This window comes from Myodes glareolus, chromosome 18 (assembly GCF_982192425.1).
Source record: "Myodes glareolus chromosome 18, mMyoGla1.1, whole genome shotgun sequence".
Lineage (NCBI taxonomy): Eukaryota > Metazoa > Chordata > Mammalia > Rodentia > Cricetidae > Myodes > Myodes glareolus.
The window spans coordinates 33,121,814-33,139,104 of record NC_142043.1 but is presented as its reverse complement, the minus strand read 5'-3'; the positions used below and the strand labels follow the sequence as shown (position 1 = coordinate 33,139,104).

At 40.8% G+C, this 17,291-nt stretch overlaps 1 protein-coding gene across 3 annotated transcripts in view; it reads right to left on the bottom strand.

Annotated features, from left to right (window-relative positions):
• Arhgef4 (Rho guanine nucleotide exchange factor 4) overlaps positions 1 to 17,291 on the bottom strand; it is a 164,160-nt gene that overhangs the window by 84,573 nt on the left and 62,296 nt on the right. For all 3 annotated transcript variants that reach the window (XM_087898060.1, XM_087898061.1, XM_087898059.1), the window contains exon 3: positions 5,031 to 5,331. In XM_087898060.1, coding sequence (XP_087754186.1) covers positions 5,031 to 5,331 — 301 coding nt within the window. The remainder of the gene's footprint in view (positions 1 to 5,030; positions 5,332 to 17,291) is intronic.

Here is a 17,291-nt window from a genome sequence, read left to right as displayed (position 1 = left end):
GATCTCCATCTGAGTTACTCTGTTTCCAGCTGTGGGTTATGAGGCCAAACACTGAATAGGTGAGTGCCGAGCTGTTGTTTTGAGGGGGAGAGAGCAAGGACCCAATGAGTTTCTGGTTATTCTTTGGGAGGGCCATGTTGGGTTTTGTGAACACCAAGCACCCACTCTCCTGTGAGCTACAGTATCTCCACACATGCAGTAGTTTTGTGGTTAAGATGCTGTTTGTCTTCTCTGGGCTCATTTGTCAGCATCCTTCTAAAACAAACTGCCATCAACACTGAAGATTTAATTTCCAACATAATTTTTCCCATGTAATTCTTACTGAGTTTTTATTAATTTTTCATCTCTGCCCTAACTTTTATTTATTCTTTCAGTCACATAATGAAATGGAAGCCTTAAAGTAAAAACACACACACATCACCCTAGGAATCTGAGAACCATGTGTTTGCTTTCTTTTCTCACACACATTTTGGTTCATGTTTTCTTCTAAACCAAACTCTAAAGTGATGCTGGAGAGATGGCCCAGCAGTTAAGAACACATAGTGTTCTATAGAGGATCCTATTTCAGTTCCCCGCACCCATATCATGTAGTTCTCAAACGCCTGTAACTCCAATTCTATGAACCTGAACACACACACACACACACACGCACTCACTCACACACACACAACCACATACCAACATAATTTTAAAAGAATAATACAAATATTTTGAAATATTTTAAAGTATATATCTGAAAGTTATCCCTGCACATATTTGTGTGATATAAAGTGAAATTGGTTTTTTTTTTTCCAGTGCTGACGATGGAACCCTTGCATATACTAGGTGGGCAGTCCACCACCAAACTACTTCCCCAGTCCCCCAGGGTCTCACCATCAGCCCCAGCTGGCCTGAAATGTCTGAACCTCCTGCTCAGCCTCCTGAATCCCGGAGTGCAGGCATGAGACACCATGCCCAGGCTGATGTTATGATTTTCAACAGAAGGTAAGATGATTAAATTGAGCTAATTAACCCATCTATCACATCAAACATTTAACATTTTTATGGGAAGAATACTGGGGCTTATTTTCTTAGCACCACTAGAATGTATGGCACTGGAGGCTGGCAAGATGGTGAAGGTGAAGGCACCTGTTGCCAAGTCAAAGAGAACGGATTCCTGTAAGTTGTCATTGGCCCTCCACACACACACCTTGGCACATGCCTGTAGACACTAAATAAATACATGTAAAAATGTATGACACTCAATTATTCATTGTGCCGAGCAGGAGATATAAAAATCAAATTCATTCATCCTGTGTAACAGGATTTGTCCCTCGGGTTATTCCCTCTCCAATCCCCCCAGCCTCTGCCCCTGCCCCTGCCCCTGCCCCTGCCCCAGTTCCTGCCCCTGCCCCAGTTCCTGCCCCTGCCCCAGTCCTAGCCCCTGCCCCTGCCCCTGCCCCTGCCCCAGCCCCAGCCCCTGCCCCTGCCTCACTGGCCACCATCATTCTACTCTTGGCCTGTATGATTTCAGCTGCTTTGGAGTACATGTATGTGTGAGAACATGTGACATTTGTCTTCAGTGTCTGGCTGACTTCACATCTCCTACATTGCAACCCTTGATGCAAATGACACAAATCGCTTCCTTTTCAGAGGAGCAATATTCCATCGTGTGAATGGACATTTTCTTTATCTGTTCACGTGGTGATGGACATTCAATGTCTATATCTTTTCTACTATGAGTATTGCTGTAATGAATGTAATGTAATGCAAATGTCTCAACGTGCTGATTTTGAGTCTGTAGGTAAATACTAAGAAGTGGGAGGTTTGATTCAGTTGATAGTTCTATTTTTAGCTTTTGGAGGCACTTCCATTCAGTGCTTCATGGTGGCTATCCCAAAATATTTGTTACTGACGGTGTGGAAGCCTTCCATTTCCTCCACATTCTCACCAGCACCTGCCAGCTTCCAACAACCAAACAGAAAGAAAACAAATTTCAGTGGGGAGAACCCGAGGCTGTGCAGCCCCCAGTGCCCATGGAAGATAGCAGGGTGGCCAAAGTGTCAATCAGGCAGCTTTCCCACAAGTTAATCACAGAATTACTATCTAACCCAGGAACTCTACTGCTAAGTGTATACCCCAAAGAATGGAAAATGTGTATTAAATCAAAAACTTGTCTACTGTCTCTGTAGATAACCTTAACAATAGCCAAAAATCGGGACCAGTCCAAATGTCTGTTGCCGAATGAATGAATGAACAGATGTCTACACATGGTGAACCATTCATCCATAGGAAGGAATGGAGTCCTGACAGGTGCTAAGACTTGGAAGGACCTTGAAATCATTGCATTAATGAAGGAATTATTAATTCCTTCACATATACAATTCCATGAAATAGCCAGGATGGACAGATCCATGAGAACATAAAGCAGATTCATGCTTCCCAGAGCCCAGGGAAGAACAGTGGGCACTGATTGCTCAATAAGTATGGAATTTGCTTTTATGGTAATAAAAATATCTTGGAAAAAGATACTATGTTTTTAGGATGGCTGGATCCAGAAAACATAGCGTGGTAACTCAGACTCAGATGGAAAATACTGTCGGTTTTCTCTTATAGTGAATCATAGCTGTTAATTTATGAGTGTGTTTATTTATGTGGAAGTGAGTGTGGGCAGAGGCCAGGAAACTAGAAAGGGGCCATGGGAGGGGGAAATCGATGTTAAGGGAAGGGGTATGGAAGATGGTGGAGCAAGCATGATATGAAGATGCAAGGGGAATTCTGAGTCAAGGGCACAAACAGTGGGGAGGGGGGTTCGGGAAAGTGGAGAAGGGGGTCAATCAAAACCAAGTATGCTTGAGAATAGTACTATGGCACCAATTACTTTGCATGTCAATTCAAAAATAATGCTTTCAAAAAGCAAAAGATAAGCCTTGGGTTTAGACAGAGATATGCTTGCACAAACACTGTGAGCAGACTAACCCAGACTCAGGTGTGTACTTCACAGATACATGGCAACAACTGTACTATTTTATCAAGGGAAAGAAAAGCAACAAATTGGAAATGGAGAAGGTATGCTTGTAAAGACTGTGAAGTTTCTTTTTTATTTTTTTTTGTTGCATTTTATTTATTTATCTTGTGTGGGGAAATCAGAGGACTTGCAGGAAGCAGTTCTTCCTTCTACAGTAGAGGGTCTAGAAGTGAACTCAAGACATCATTAGGTTGAGTGGGAAGTCCTGCTACCCACTGAGCCATCTTGCTGGCCCATGTGCCGTCATTTTTAATAGGCTGTCAGTTGCATGTAAGTATGCATGGGATCAAATGCTGACCACTGGACGGGAACAGATCACAGAAGAGGACAGGGGAGCAGTGTTTTAGACACCCTGGGGCAGTTCCTGTGGTGCGGTATCTTTTTATACTGCTCCAGCTTGGTCCAGGTGTCCCTCAAATACTGTTTGTTAAAAGGCTTGGTGGTCCCTGGCGTGGAAAGAATGGAAACCTTCAAGAGTGAGAAGCCAGAAGATTTTATGCAATGAGTGTCTGCAAAAATGGAATATGGGGCTCCAATCTTCTTTTCTACCTCTTCCTTTTTTATTATTTTTTCAGAATCTGTATTATTTTTCTTTTTTCTTTTTTTTATTTTATTGAGTTATACATTTTTCTCTGCTCTCTTTCCTGCCTCTCCCCTCCCCTCCAACCCTCCCCCATAGACCCTATGCTCCCAATTTACTCAGGAGATCTTGTCTTTTACTACTTCCCATGCATATAAGATCTATGTATGTCTCTCTTAGAGTCCTCATTGTTGTCAAGCTTCTCTGGGATTGTGATTTGTAGACTAGTTTTCTTTGCTTTATGTTTAAAAACCACTTATGAGTGAGTACATGTGATAATTGTCTCTCTGGGTCTGGGTTACCTCACTCAATATGATGTTTTCTAGATCCATCTATTTGCCTGCAAATTTCAAGCTGCCGTTATTTTTCTCTGCTGTGTAGTACTCCATTATGTAAATGAACCACATTTTCCTTATCCATTCTTTAGTCTGGGGGCATTTAGATTGTTTCCAGGTTCTGGCTATTACAAACAATGCTGCTATGAACATAGTTGAGCACCATGCACAAAACTCAAGTCCACATGGATCAAAGACCTCAACATAAATTCAGCGACACTGAACCTTATAGAAGAGAAAGTGGGAAGTACACTTGAATGCATTGGCACAGGAGACCACTATCAAATTTAACCCCAGTAGCAGAGACACTGAGAGAAACAATTAATAAATGGGACCTCCTGAAACTGAAAAGCTTCTGTAAAGTGAAGGACACGCTCAACAAGACAAAACAGCAGCCTACAGAATGTGAAAAGATCTTCATCTCTTCTTAGTTGCCATGGGTCCACAGGGTTTCCTCTGTCATGCACACCCACTGTAATATACTGAGCCATCACAAACCCAAAGCAATAGAGACTGAGACCTCTGAGGAAATAAACCTTTTTTTTCTTTTATCAGTGTGCGTATTTGTATTTAGATGAGTGTGCATACATACATGTTAGTGTGAGTGCATGTGATGTGATGTGTGTGTGTGTGCAGATACACATGTATGTACATGTGTTTAGGAAGCCAGAGGACAACAGAGTGTCATTGCCCAAACATTGCCCATCTTGCTTTCTGTGACTGGGTCTCTCACTGGCCAGTGTGGCTATGTGTGGTGGTCAGTGAGCTCCAGGGATCTACCTGTTTCTGCGTCCATGCAGCTGGATCACAAACATGCCACCAAGCCTGTTTTATCTTTCAAAATGCGAGTTTGGGGAGTTGAACTCGGGTCCTCAAGTGCTTTACTGATTGAGATATCTCTCCAGCCCCAACTCTTTTATTTTGATCTATTGATTTATTTCAGGCATTTATGACAGTAATGAGAAGCTAACTAACACATAGGTTCACACTGGTCAGCTCCTGTACTCAGAGGGTCAAGGGTGACAGTGTCAGTTCAGGATAGAGTCAGGAAATGGCAGGCACCCGGGCCACGTCAGAAGATGCCTGGCCTGTGGCCAGCTTACCTGAGCTTGGTCCACATGCATGATCCCTGTGCCCATCTGTTTTCTAAGCTGCATCTGCTTCTCCAGCTTCCTCCTCTGAGTCTTTTCTATCCACATGTCATCCAAGCTGAAATGGGAGTGCCGAGGGGCCCTCCTGAGCTGTGGAGGGCCCTCTCTGGGGACTTGCTCTGTGGAGATGGAGGGTGGGGCCCATGTCACTACTTCAGTGGCCGATACCAGCCGCTGAGTAGGCTCTGTGTAAGAAGTTCTCTGATCACAGGAAGAACTGGCCTTCTTGTCTGGAGGCTTTTCCAGGGCGATGTAGCTCTAGAGTGCAGAGGAGATGCCATCAGAGATCAGAGCAAGGGTAAAGCAACTGGGGATTTGGTTTCTTCCCCCAGAGTCTCTTAGATATAATATGTTGTTTTGACTTATTTTCAAAGTAAAGATTACAATGTGATGCTTCATTCACCGTCATTTTGAAAAATATTAAGATGAGACATAAAAATAAATTGTTCCCGTTATAATGCATTTCAAACAAGAAAGGCTTCTTATTTGATCAATGTTAAAGTACCCAATGGACTTAGCATGCTCATTAGAAATGTGTGTGTGTGTGTGTGTGTGTGTGTGTGTGTGTGTGTGTGTGTGTGTGTGTGCTGATTCACGTGTGCACAGGACTGTGGAGGCCAGAGGTCAACTTCAGGGGTCATTCCTTAGAAGCGATCACCTCATTTTCTGATACAGGGCCTATTGCTGGAACGTGGGGCTTACTGATTAATCTGGGCTGTTTGGCCCACAAGTGCACTTCCACAATGTTGAGATTCTTGTATACACCATCATGCCTAGCTTTTCGATGGGAGTTCTGGGGACTGAGTTCCAATCCTCAAGCTTGTGACGAGAGCACTTTCTCGACTGAGTCATCTGTGTGTCCCAGAGCTCTTGCTCCGGTAGAACACATTGTAGGCACAGTTCTCACCACTGAGGCATGACAGCCATCTCAAGATAAAACCCATACACAGCAGAAGACTAGTTGGACTTTGGGTTCACGTTTCCACTGTCTGTCCTTTGAAATCAGTCCATGATCACCGGGAGAAGAAACTCTTTGATTCCCATGTTCATAAAAATGAATGCATTAAAAAATAGTTCAATCAAAAACTCCAACTATAATTGGAGCTACCCTACACAGGGGTTTATGCCTTTTCCAGAAGTCATAGATTACCAAATACAAAACCAAGTATCAGATGAAGGCTGCCTCCCCACAAGTTGTTAGAGGTGTCCAGAGACCTCCAAACAAAATAGACTACAATCAACATAGCTTGTTGTTGTCCACTTGATGTTGAGATTCTATTGCTCAAGATATCACATGTGGTGGTCACAGTGTACATGGAAAAGTTAAGTTGGTCGTGACCAGAAGGTCTTCCCTACTGACTAGAAGGTGCTACACAGGTTGCTGGGGAGAAGAAACAACAATGGTCTTCTCTGTGAACTATATGACCAGCAGGCAAAATATACCCATGGGTCAAAACTAAACACATATAGTTTCTGATTAGATTTGAGATCCACAGCACTGGAGGAAACATGCTTGGTACTGCACATCTGGCCAGAACCTATGACTGGGGAGTTCTCTGGCTGTTTACTATTTTTATCTTGCTAAATGGACATAGAATCAAACTGTTCTCTAAATGCATATCTCTCTACTGTAGATTAGTGTGGCCCCCAGACCTTATCACATATTTCTCTGTGTCATGGATGGCAGTTAATGCAGAAATACAGCTCGTCAGAGTGCAGAGAATGTCAGCGGAGAGTTCAGTTACAAACAGAACATCTATGTCACACCCCATGGGTCATGGACCATCACAGAAGAGGGTGTAGAGGTTGGGGAAAACTAGAGACAACCCATGTCTTCTGTACAAGACAGGACCATTGTTCCCATGAACTCATAGCAACTGTGGTTGCCTGCACAGTTCCTCCACAGGATCAAGCAGGTCAACACCCTAGTACAGAGCAAAAAGAGGCATCTGAGCACCGCTCCTGGCTGAGGACCTGTTAACAGTGGATGACTTACAAGGGAGAGAGTTAGTATTCCTTAACATATGGCCCTGACAGGTTGATAACACTCTAGTGGATGGACCCACACCCAGGAGTATATGGATTATATAGTATATAGGATTCTTTGGATTAGTTAAAGAAAAGAAGAAGACTCGAAGTTGGGAGGGGTGGGGAGGTTGGGGGAGGATCTGGGAGGAGTTAGAGGAAGGAGGGGGGATATGATGAAAATGCACTGTATCAAATTCTCACTGAATTAGTAAAAATGTATCTTAAATTACAGAGAGATTAAAGAAAAATCTTCAACTATGGCCCTGGAGAGATTCTTAAGAACACTTGCTGCTCTTGCAGAGGTCAAATTTGGTTGTCAGCACCCACATTGGGTGGTTCTCACAACTGCCTTTACTTTCATCTCTAGGGGGTCCAGCAATCTTTTATGGGCTCATACCCACACACCCACACACATATATACATAATTTAAAACTTTTTAAAACCTTCCAATTAACTGTCTCAACTCCAGTTTCTGCATGATGTTGGGAGCACTTGATTTGATGATGTCATCTCTATCTTTGCTATTTATTTCTTTACTTGGAAGCCTCACCAAAGGGAATGAGGGGATGCACTGCCCTGCCTGGGAGCTGCAACTGTTTGCCTTAAGGAGTGTCCTCAGCTGGTTTCAGCTGGATGTTTTAAGTTCCTGATTTGACCATGTTACTTTTCTGTTGATATTTATAAAAAACTGGGCAAATGCAGCAGACAGTTCTTCTGCAGAGACATTTAATTATGTTTGATTGTGAAGCAAAAATTATTATATTGATGGACCTCTCACTGTATATGAAGGAATTATTTCAGACAATTAGAATATAAACAAGGATGACTGAAGGGATTTAAATGAAATAAAATTTCTACACTTTATGTCATTTGTTGAAATGCCTCTACTAAAAGACCAGGAGACTGAAAAGATGTATGTATATAACATAATGCCTGGAGCTGTCATTTAAAAACCAAATATACTACATATACATTAAATTAAACTCTGAAAAATATTCAAGTGACCCATAGACCTTCAGAAGAGATCAGAGAAGTGATATACGCGTGCGCGCACACACACACACACACACACACACACACACACACAAACACACACATAATAAAATGAAGAGACATAAGACATAAGTCATGAATAATTATTTTAATTTGTGTGTGGTGTATGCATATATGGTAATATATACACATGTGGTGTGTGTGTATCTCCTCCAACAAAGCTGCCACAACCCTTAATCCTTCTCAAACAAGTCCATTCCTTGGTGACAAACCATTCAAATATATGGGCCTATGGAGGCCATTCTCATTACAACCATTGTAGGTAAACATGTAAAATTCTTTAAATACTACCTAATGTAATTTAACAGTGTACTAAGAATTATATGTCACCGAGGCAGCAACCTCCATGGGAGCAGGTGAAAGGTAGAAACTGCTGAAGGAGCAGGCCCAAGCCAGAAACCTCTGCAGGACCAGGTGCTAGTGAGGGACCTCTGAGGGAGCAGGCCTGAGCCAGTGACCTCTGCCAGAGCAGGCCCAAGGCAGCAATCTCCACAGAAGAAGATAAAAGGGGGTAACCACCAAGGGAGCGGCCTGAGCCAAAGACCTCTGCAGGACCAGGCATGAGTCAGGGACCTCTGCTGGAGCAGGCCCAAGGCAGTAACTTCAGAGGGAGCAGCAGCACCAAGCAAGCAACTCCGTAGGAGCAAACCCTAATGACCTCCAGGATTGCAAGACAACACCTGGGAGTGCTGAGCAACCTCCAGGAACACAGACTGCCCTCCAAGGTGACTAAACCATCGCCCTGAATGTACCACAAGGAGCAACAATCTGAGCCTTGTGTCCACTGGCACCTGAAAGATTGATCACCAGAGACACAGCCCCAGCTACACTAATCAGATGAACACACTCAACACCACACACACCAACATACTGCCATCAAAAACTAATGGTTCTGCAATAGCGAAACTTGAACGCCCATATATGGATGAAGCAGGAAAAAAGGACCTAAAAATAACTTTAGGAGAATGTTTGAGGCCTTTGAAGAGGGAATGAAAAATTCCCCCCAAAGAAATGGAGGAAAAGTCAAACAAAAAACTGGAAAAATATCAAACTAGTGAGTTAACAGAACATTTAAAAACTCTAGAACAAAAAGAAGCCAACTCACCCAGGAGGACTAGATGGCAGAAAATAAATAAATAGAAAGCTGCAATAAACAAAATAGAAACAAAGAAAACAATACAAAGAATCAATGAGACAAAGAGTTGGTTCTTCAAGAAAATCAATAAAATAGACAAACCTTTATCCAAACTAACCAAAACGCAGAGAGAATATCCAAATTAACAAAATCAGAAATGAAAAGGGGGACATAACAACAGACATGGAGGAAATACAGAGAATCATCAGGTCATATTTTGAAAACCTGTACTCCACAAAATTGGAAAACTCAAAGGAAATGGACAATTTTCACGATAAATGTCACTTACCAAAATTAAATCAAGACCAGATAAGCAAATTAAACAGACCTATAATTGTTAAAGAAATAGAAACAGTTACCAAAAGTCTCCAAACCAAAAAAAAAAAGCCCAGAGCCAGATGGTTTCTGTGCAGAATTTTACAAGATTTTTAAAGAACTAAAACCAATACTCCTCAAATTGTTCCACACAATAGAAACAGAAGGAACATTGCCAAACTTTTTTTATGAAGCTACAATTACCCTGATACCCAAACCACACAAAGACATTACTAAGAAAGACACTGACAGAACAATCTCCCTCATGAACATTAGTACAAAAATACTCAATATAATACTGGCAAACCGAATCCAAGAACACATCAAAAAAGTCATTTACCATGATCAAGTCAGCTCCATCCAAGGAAAGCAAGGATGGTTCAACATACAAAAATCTATCATTGTAATCCATCATATAAACAAACTGAAAAAAAAACATGATCATCTTATTAGATGATGAAAAAGCCTTTGACAAACCACAACAATCCTTCATGATAAAGGTTTTAGAGAGAGTAGGGACACATGGAACACACCTAAACATAATAAAGACAATATACAGCAAACCAACAGCCAATATCAAACTAAATGGAGAGAAACTCAAAGTGATCCCACTGAAATCAGGGACAAGACATAGTTGTCCACTCTCTCCATATCTATTCAATATAGTTCTTGAGGTTCTAGTGAGGGCAATAAGACAACAAAAGGAGATCAAGGGGATACAAATAGGTAGAGAAGAAGTCAGACTCTCATTATTTGTTGATGATATAATAGTTTACATAAGGGACCCCAAAAATTCTACCAAGGAACTTCTACAACTCATAAACACCTTCAGTAATGTAGCAGCATACAAGATTAACACAAAAAATCAGTAGCCCTCCTTTACACTGATGATAAATGGGCTGAGATAAAAAATAGAGAAACATCACCCTTCACAATAGCTACAAATAACATAAAATATCTCAGAGTTACCCTACCCAAACAAGTAGAAGACCTATATGTCAAGAATGTTAAATCTATGAAGAAAGAAATTGAAGAGCACACAAGAAAATGGAAAGATCTCCCATGCTCTTGGGTAGGTAGAATTAACATAGTAAAAATGGAAATCTTACCAAAAGTAATCTACAAACTCAATTCAATGTCCAGCAAAATTTCAGGATAATTCTTCACAGACCTTGAAAGAACAATACTCAACTTCATATGGGAAATCAAAAAATCCAGGATAGCCAAAACAATCCTGTACAATAAAGGAACTTCTGGAGACATCACAATCCTTGATTTCAAACTCTACTACAGAGCTACAGTATTGAAAACAGCCTGGTATTGGCATTAAAAGCAGACAGGAGGACCAATGGAACCAAATAGAAGACCCAGATATCAATCCACACACCTATGAACACCTGATTTTTAACAAAGAAGCAAAAAATATAAAATGGAAAAAAAGAAAGCATATTCAACAAATGGTGCTGGCATAACTGAATATTAGCATGTGGAAGAATAATAATAGACCATATCTATTGCCATGCACAAAACTCAAGTACATATGGATTAAAGACCTCAACATAAAGCCAACCACACTGAACCTCACAAAAGAAAAAGTGGCAAATACACTTGAATGCAATGGCACAGGGAACCACTTCCTAAATATAATCCCAGTAGCACAGACACTGAGAGAAACAATTAATCAATGGGACCTCCTGAAACTGAAAAGCTTCTGTAAAGCAAAGGATACAGTCAACAAGACAAAACCGCAGCCTACAGAATGGGAAAAAAAACTTCACCAACCCCACATTGAACAGAGTGCTGATCTCCAAAATATACAAAGAACTCAAGAAATTGGTGGTCAAAAGAACAAGCAATCCAATAAAAAAAAATGTGGTATAGATCTAAACAGAGAACTCTCAACAGAGGAATCTAAAATAACTGAAAGACACTTCAGGAAATGCTCAACATCCTTAGTCATCACAGAAATGCAAATCAAAACAACTCTGAGATTCCATCTTACACCTGTAAGAATGGCCAAGATTAAAAACACTGATGACAACTTATGCTGGAGAGGTTGTGGGGAAAAGGGAACACTCCTGCATTGCTGGTGGGAGTGTAAGCTGTTACAGCCCCTTTGGAAATCAGCATGATTATTTCTCAGAAAAGTAGGAAACAACCTTCCTCAAGACCCAGTAATACCACTTTTGGGTATATATATAAAGGATGCTCAATTGTGCCACAAGGACATGTACTAAACTATGTTCATAGCAGCATTGTTTGTCATAGCCAGAATCTGGAAACAACCTAAATGCCCCTTGATCAAAGAATAAGGAAAATGTGGTACATTTACACAATGATGTACTACACAGCAGCAAGAAAAAAAATGACATCTTGAAATTTACAGGCAAATGGATAGATCTAGAAAATATCATATTGAGTGGGGTAATCCAGATCCAGAAAGACAAATATAATAATGTACTTACTCATAAGTGATTTTTAGACATAAAGCAAAGAAAAACCAGCCTATACTTCACAATCCCTGAGAACCAAGACAACAAAGAGGACCCTAAGAGAGACATACATAGATCTAATCTACATGGAAAGTAGAAAAAGACAAGATCTCCTGAGTAAATTGGGAACATGTGGACCATGGGGGAGGGCTGAAGGGGAGGGAAGAAGAAGGGAAGGGAGTGAAGAAAAATATGTATCTCAATAAGAACATTTTTTTAAAAAAAAGAAAGCAATTAATCCTTAAAGGAGTGGCATTATTAGGAGCTATGGCTTTGCTGGAGTAGTTATGACTTTATTGGAGAAGGTGTGTCACTATAGGAGTGGCCTTTAAGGTCTCCTATGCTCAAACTATGCTCAGTGTGACACTCAGTTACTTCTGCTACTTGATCAAATTGTAGACTTCTCAGCTCCTTCTCCAGCACCATGTCTGCCCACATGCCACCATGACACCTGCCATGACAATACTGGACTAAATCTCTGAATTATAAGTCATCCCCAATTAAATACTTTGTTTTTGTAAGAAAAAAAATTGTATGTCACAACTAGATGGAATGTACTCAGTACTCAAACTCAGGATGGTATACATTTTAATAGGTCAAGGAGAAATCTCAAGAACATATCGATAGAGGAAAACTAACAAAATATAACACATACGCAGGTTTGAAAATAAAATTCTGAATGAACTAGGAAAAGAGGGGTGGTCCTTAACTATGATGAACATTATCTACAAAATCCTACAGCAAGCATGGCTGTTATTGAAAAACTGGTCTCTTTTGTGACTAGGGGCAAACCTTATTGCTCCCACCATTGTACTTAACACAGTATTGACCCTTCTATCCACTGAAGTAAAGCAAGAAAAAGAAATAAATAAAAAAGGAATCTGTCTCCTTTTTTTTTTGAGATGACATGGGATACAAATTGAATGCACAGGTTGTTACATTTCTATATATCAACAATTAATATGCATAGCCCCAAATTTAAGATATAACGCCATTTATAACCACTTCAAAATTATGAAATGTGTGTGAATAAATCAAACTAAACTTTACCAAAATTGAAAACTATAAAACACTGAAATAGCAAAGAAGATCTGAATAGATGGAGACACCATTTTATTAATTAGAAAATCAGCATGGTAAAGACTGCAGTTATGTCCCAGTTCACACACTGCTTAATTCCACTCCTATCACAGCCTGAGCAAAGCCATTTGTAAGTGAAGTGAAGAGCTTCTAAACTTTATACGGAAATACAAAGAAACTAGAATAAAATTATTTTGAGAAAGAAAAAGTGTGATCAATTGATTTATTAGGTTTTTCAACATTATTCAATGACAGTCATTAGGACACGGTGGAACTGGGGACATGATGAACACAGATCAATGCAACAGAATAAAGTCCTATGAGTGACGCCCCATACGCACTATTCAAGACCTGTTGCTAATGTTGCAAGCATTTCAGTGCTGGAGCAACTGACAACCTACAGGCAGAGAAATGAACTTCTTCCTAGATCTCACACCTTAACAAAATTTTCTCAAAATACAGAAATTAGTATGGAGGTTCACTCAGAAACTCAAAATAGCTCTATCTACCGTGGGGCAATGGTCTTGTACCCTGTAAAGACTTGTCACTTGTACTGGTTTAATAAAACACTGATTGGTCAGTAGTCAGGCAGAAAGTATAGGTGGGGTGACCAGAATAGGAGAAATCTGGGAAGAAGGAAGGCTCAGTCTGTAATCACCACCCAGATGTAGAGGAGGCAAGATAAGAATGCCTCACTGATGAAAGGTACCAAGCCACGTGGATAACACAGATAAGAATTATGTGTTAATTGAAGATGTAAGAGTTAGTTAAAAAATATGCCTAAGCTATGGGTTAAACAGTGTTGTAATTAATAAAGTTTTGTGTATTATTCTGGTCTGGGCAGCCAGGAAATGAACAAACAGTCTCCGTTTACATTTATCCTACCAGACCCAAAAGATTCCAAGTAAACTTATTGCAGAGATACCTCTACATCAATGTTTATTGAAGCACTCTTCACAAAAGTTAAATTAGGGACCAAACTGTGTCCTTCAACTGAAGACTGGATAAAGAAAATTTGGTCTGCATGCACAATGGAATTAAATCAGTACAGACAAAAGTTACGTATTTTCTTTCCTGTGGGGTCTAGATTTTATATAGGTTTATAAAATCCCATATGAGCAGATGACATGAAGGTACACATGAAGCTGTTTAGGGGACAATGGGGACTAATGGGAGGGATACAAGGGAAAGGGGGAGAGCAGGACAAGGATAGTGCAGCATCCTCAATGTACATTATGCACTTGCATGAAGGCTGCACTATGCAATCCAGGACAATAAAATACAGAAATAAAAATTAATGATAAGGAAGACCAGCTAGCCCTGTTGCCCTGCTGAGCAGTTCTTCCCAGAGAGGTGAGTGGGTGCTAGCCTGGGCAGCCTGCCTGCCTGTCTGGGAAGGGAGCACAGCCCTCCCCGCCTCAGCTTCTGCGGCAGGGTCTTCGGTGTTCCAAGGGACCCCTCCCCTCCCCCCACTGCTGTGGGCCCTTTGTCTCCTGAGTCCTGGGAAGACCAGCTAGCCCTGTTGCCCTGCTGAGCAGTTCTTCCCAGAGAGGTGAGTGGGTGCTCACCACTGCCCAGGAAGAGAGCACAGCGCCCCCCCAGCATCTGCAGCAGGGTCTTTGGTGTTCCAAGGGACCCCTCCCCTCCCCCCACTGCTGCGGGCCCTTTGTCTCCTGAGTCCTGGGAAGACCAGCTAGCCCTGTTGCCCTGCTGAGCAGTTCTTCCCAGAGAGGGCTGAGGAGCTCTATCCAGAGAGTGCTGTGAAGTCCTACCCAGAGAGTGCTGAGGAGTTCTATCCAGAAAGTGCTGAGGAGTTTCATCCAGAGTGGAAAAGATGGGCAGGCGCCAATGCAAGAATTCCTCCAACAACCTGAAAGGCAACATGACACCGCCAGAATCCAGGGAGCTCGAAACTAGAAGAATTGAACACCCTACGCCAGAAGAAATAGAAGAAATTGACTCTAAGCGCTTCTTTATGAAAATAATAGAGGAACTTAAACAGGAGGTGAAAATCTGCCGTAAAGAAATGGAAGATAAGTATAACAAAAAAATTGAGGAAATGAGTAAAGAAATGGAAGAGAAATATACCAAAAAGTTTGAAGAAATGAGTAAATCCGTAAATGAAATTCTGGGAAACCAAGAAAAAACAATCAAACAGGTAATAGAAACAGTTCAAGATTTGAAAACTGAAATGGAGTCAATGAAGAAATCACAAACCGAGGGCCGGCTGGCTATGGAAAATCTGGGTAAACGAACAGAGACTTCAGAAACAAGCTTAACCAATAGAATACAAGAGATAGAAGAAAGAATCTCAGACTCTGAGGACACCATAGAGAAATTAAACACTCTGTCCAAAGAAAACAGCAAATCCAACAAATTCTCATCACAAAACATTCAGGAACTGTGGGACACAATAAAAAAACCAAATCTAAGAATAATAGGAGTAGAAGAAGGAGAAGAATTGCATTTCAAAGGTCCAGAAAATATACTCAACAAAATTATAGAAGAAAACTTTCCCATCCTAAAGAACGATATTCCTATGAAGGTTCAAGAAGCATACAGAACACCGAATAGACTGGATCAGAAAAAAACATCCCCTCGTCATATAGTAATCAAAACACAAAGCATTCAAACTAAAGAAAGGATATTGAAAGCTGCAAAGGAAAAAGGTCAAGTAACTTATAAAGGTAAACCTATCAGACTTACACCAGACTTCTCTATGGAAACCATGAAAGCCAGAAGGTCCTGGATAGAGGTACTGCAGAAACTAAGAGACAATGGATGCAAACCCAGACTACTTTACCCAGCCAAGCTATTGTTCACTATCAACGGAGAAAACAAAATATTCCAGGATAAAAACAAATTTAAACAATACGTAGCTACTAATCCAGCCTTACAGAGAATACTAGAAGGAAAATCACAACCCAAGGAATCCAACATTCCCAACACTGCCTACATTAACTCAGACATTTAGCGACCCTCCACAAGCACAACTCAAAGAAGGAAAACACATACACGCTACTACCCAAAAAAATGACCGGAGTCATCGATCACTGGTCATTAATATCACTTAATATCAATGGTCTCAACTCACCTATAAAGAGGCACAGACTTAGAGATTGGATACGAAAACAGGATCCAACATTCTGCTGTCTACAAGAAACACACCTCAACCACAAAGACAGACACCTACTCAGAGTAAAGGGTTGGGAAAAGGTTTTCCAAGCAAATGGACCTAAGAAACAAGCGGGTGTGGCCATTCTAATATCTAACAAAATCGACTTCAAACTAAAATCAATCAGAAGAGATGGAGATGGACATTTCATACTCATAACAGGAACAATTCATCAGGAAGAAGTCTCAATCTTGAATATCTATGCCCCTAATATAAAGGCACCCACATATGTAAAAGAAACTCTTCTAGAACTCAAGGCAGTCATCAAACCACACACACTAATAGTAGGAGACTTCAACACTCCTCTCTCACCAATGGACAGGTCAATCAGACAGAAACCAAACAGAGAAATAAGAGATTTACTGGAGGTACTGAATCAAATGGACTTAACAGACATCTATAGAACACTCCACCCAAATAGGAAAGAGTATACCTTCTTCTCTGCAGCTCATGGAACCTTCTCGAAAATTGACCACATACTTGGTAACAAAGCAAACTTCCACAGATACAAAAAAATATTAGTGACCACCTGTGTCTTGTCAGATCACCATGGATTAAAATTAGAATTCAACAACAATGGTACCCCCATGAAGCCAACAAACTCATGGAAGTTGAACAGTCAACTACTAAATCACCCCTGGGTCAAGGAAGAAATAAAGAAAGAAATTAAAGTCTTCCTTGAATATAATGAAAACAAAGACACAACGTATTCAAACCTATGGGACACAATGAAAGCAGTGCTAAGAGGAAAGTTCATAGCACTAAGTGCCCACCTAAAGAAAACAGAGAAAGCACACATTGGAGACTTAACAACACACTTGAAAGCTCTAGAAAAAAAAGAAGCTGATTTACCCAGGAGGAGTAGAAGACTGGAAATAATCAAACTGAGGGCTGAAATCAACAAAATAGAAACACAGAAAACAATTCAAAGAATCAATGA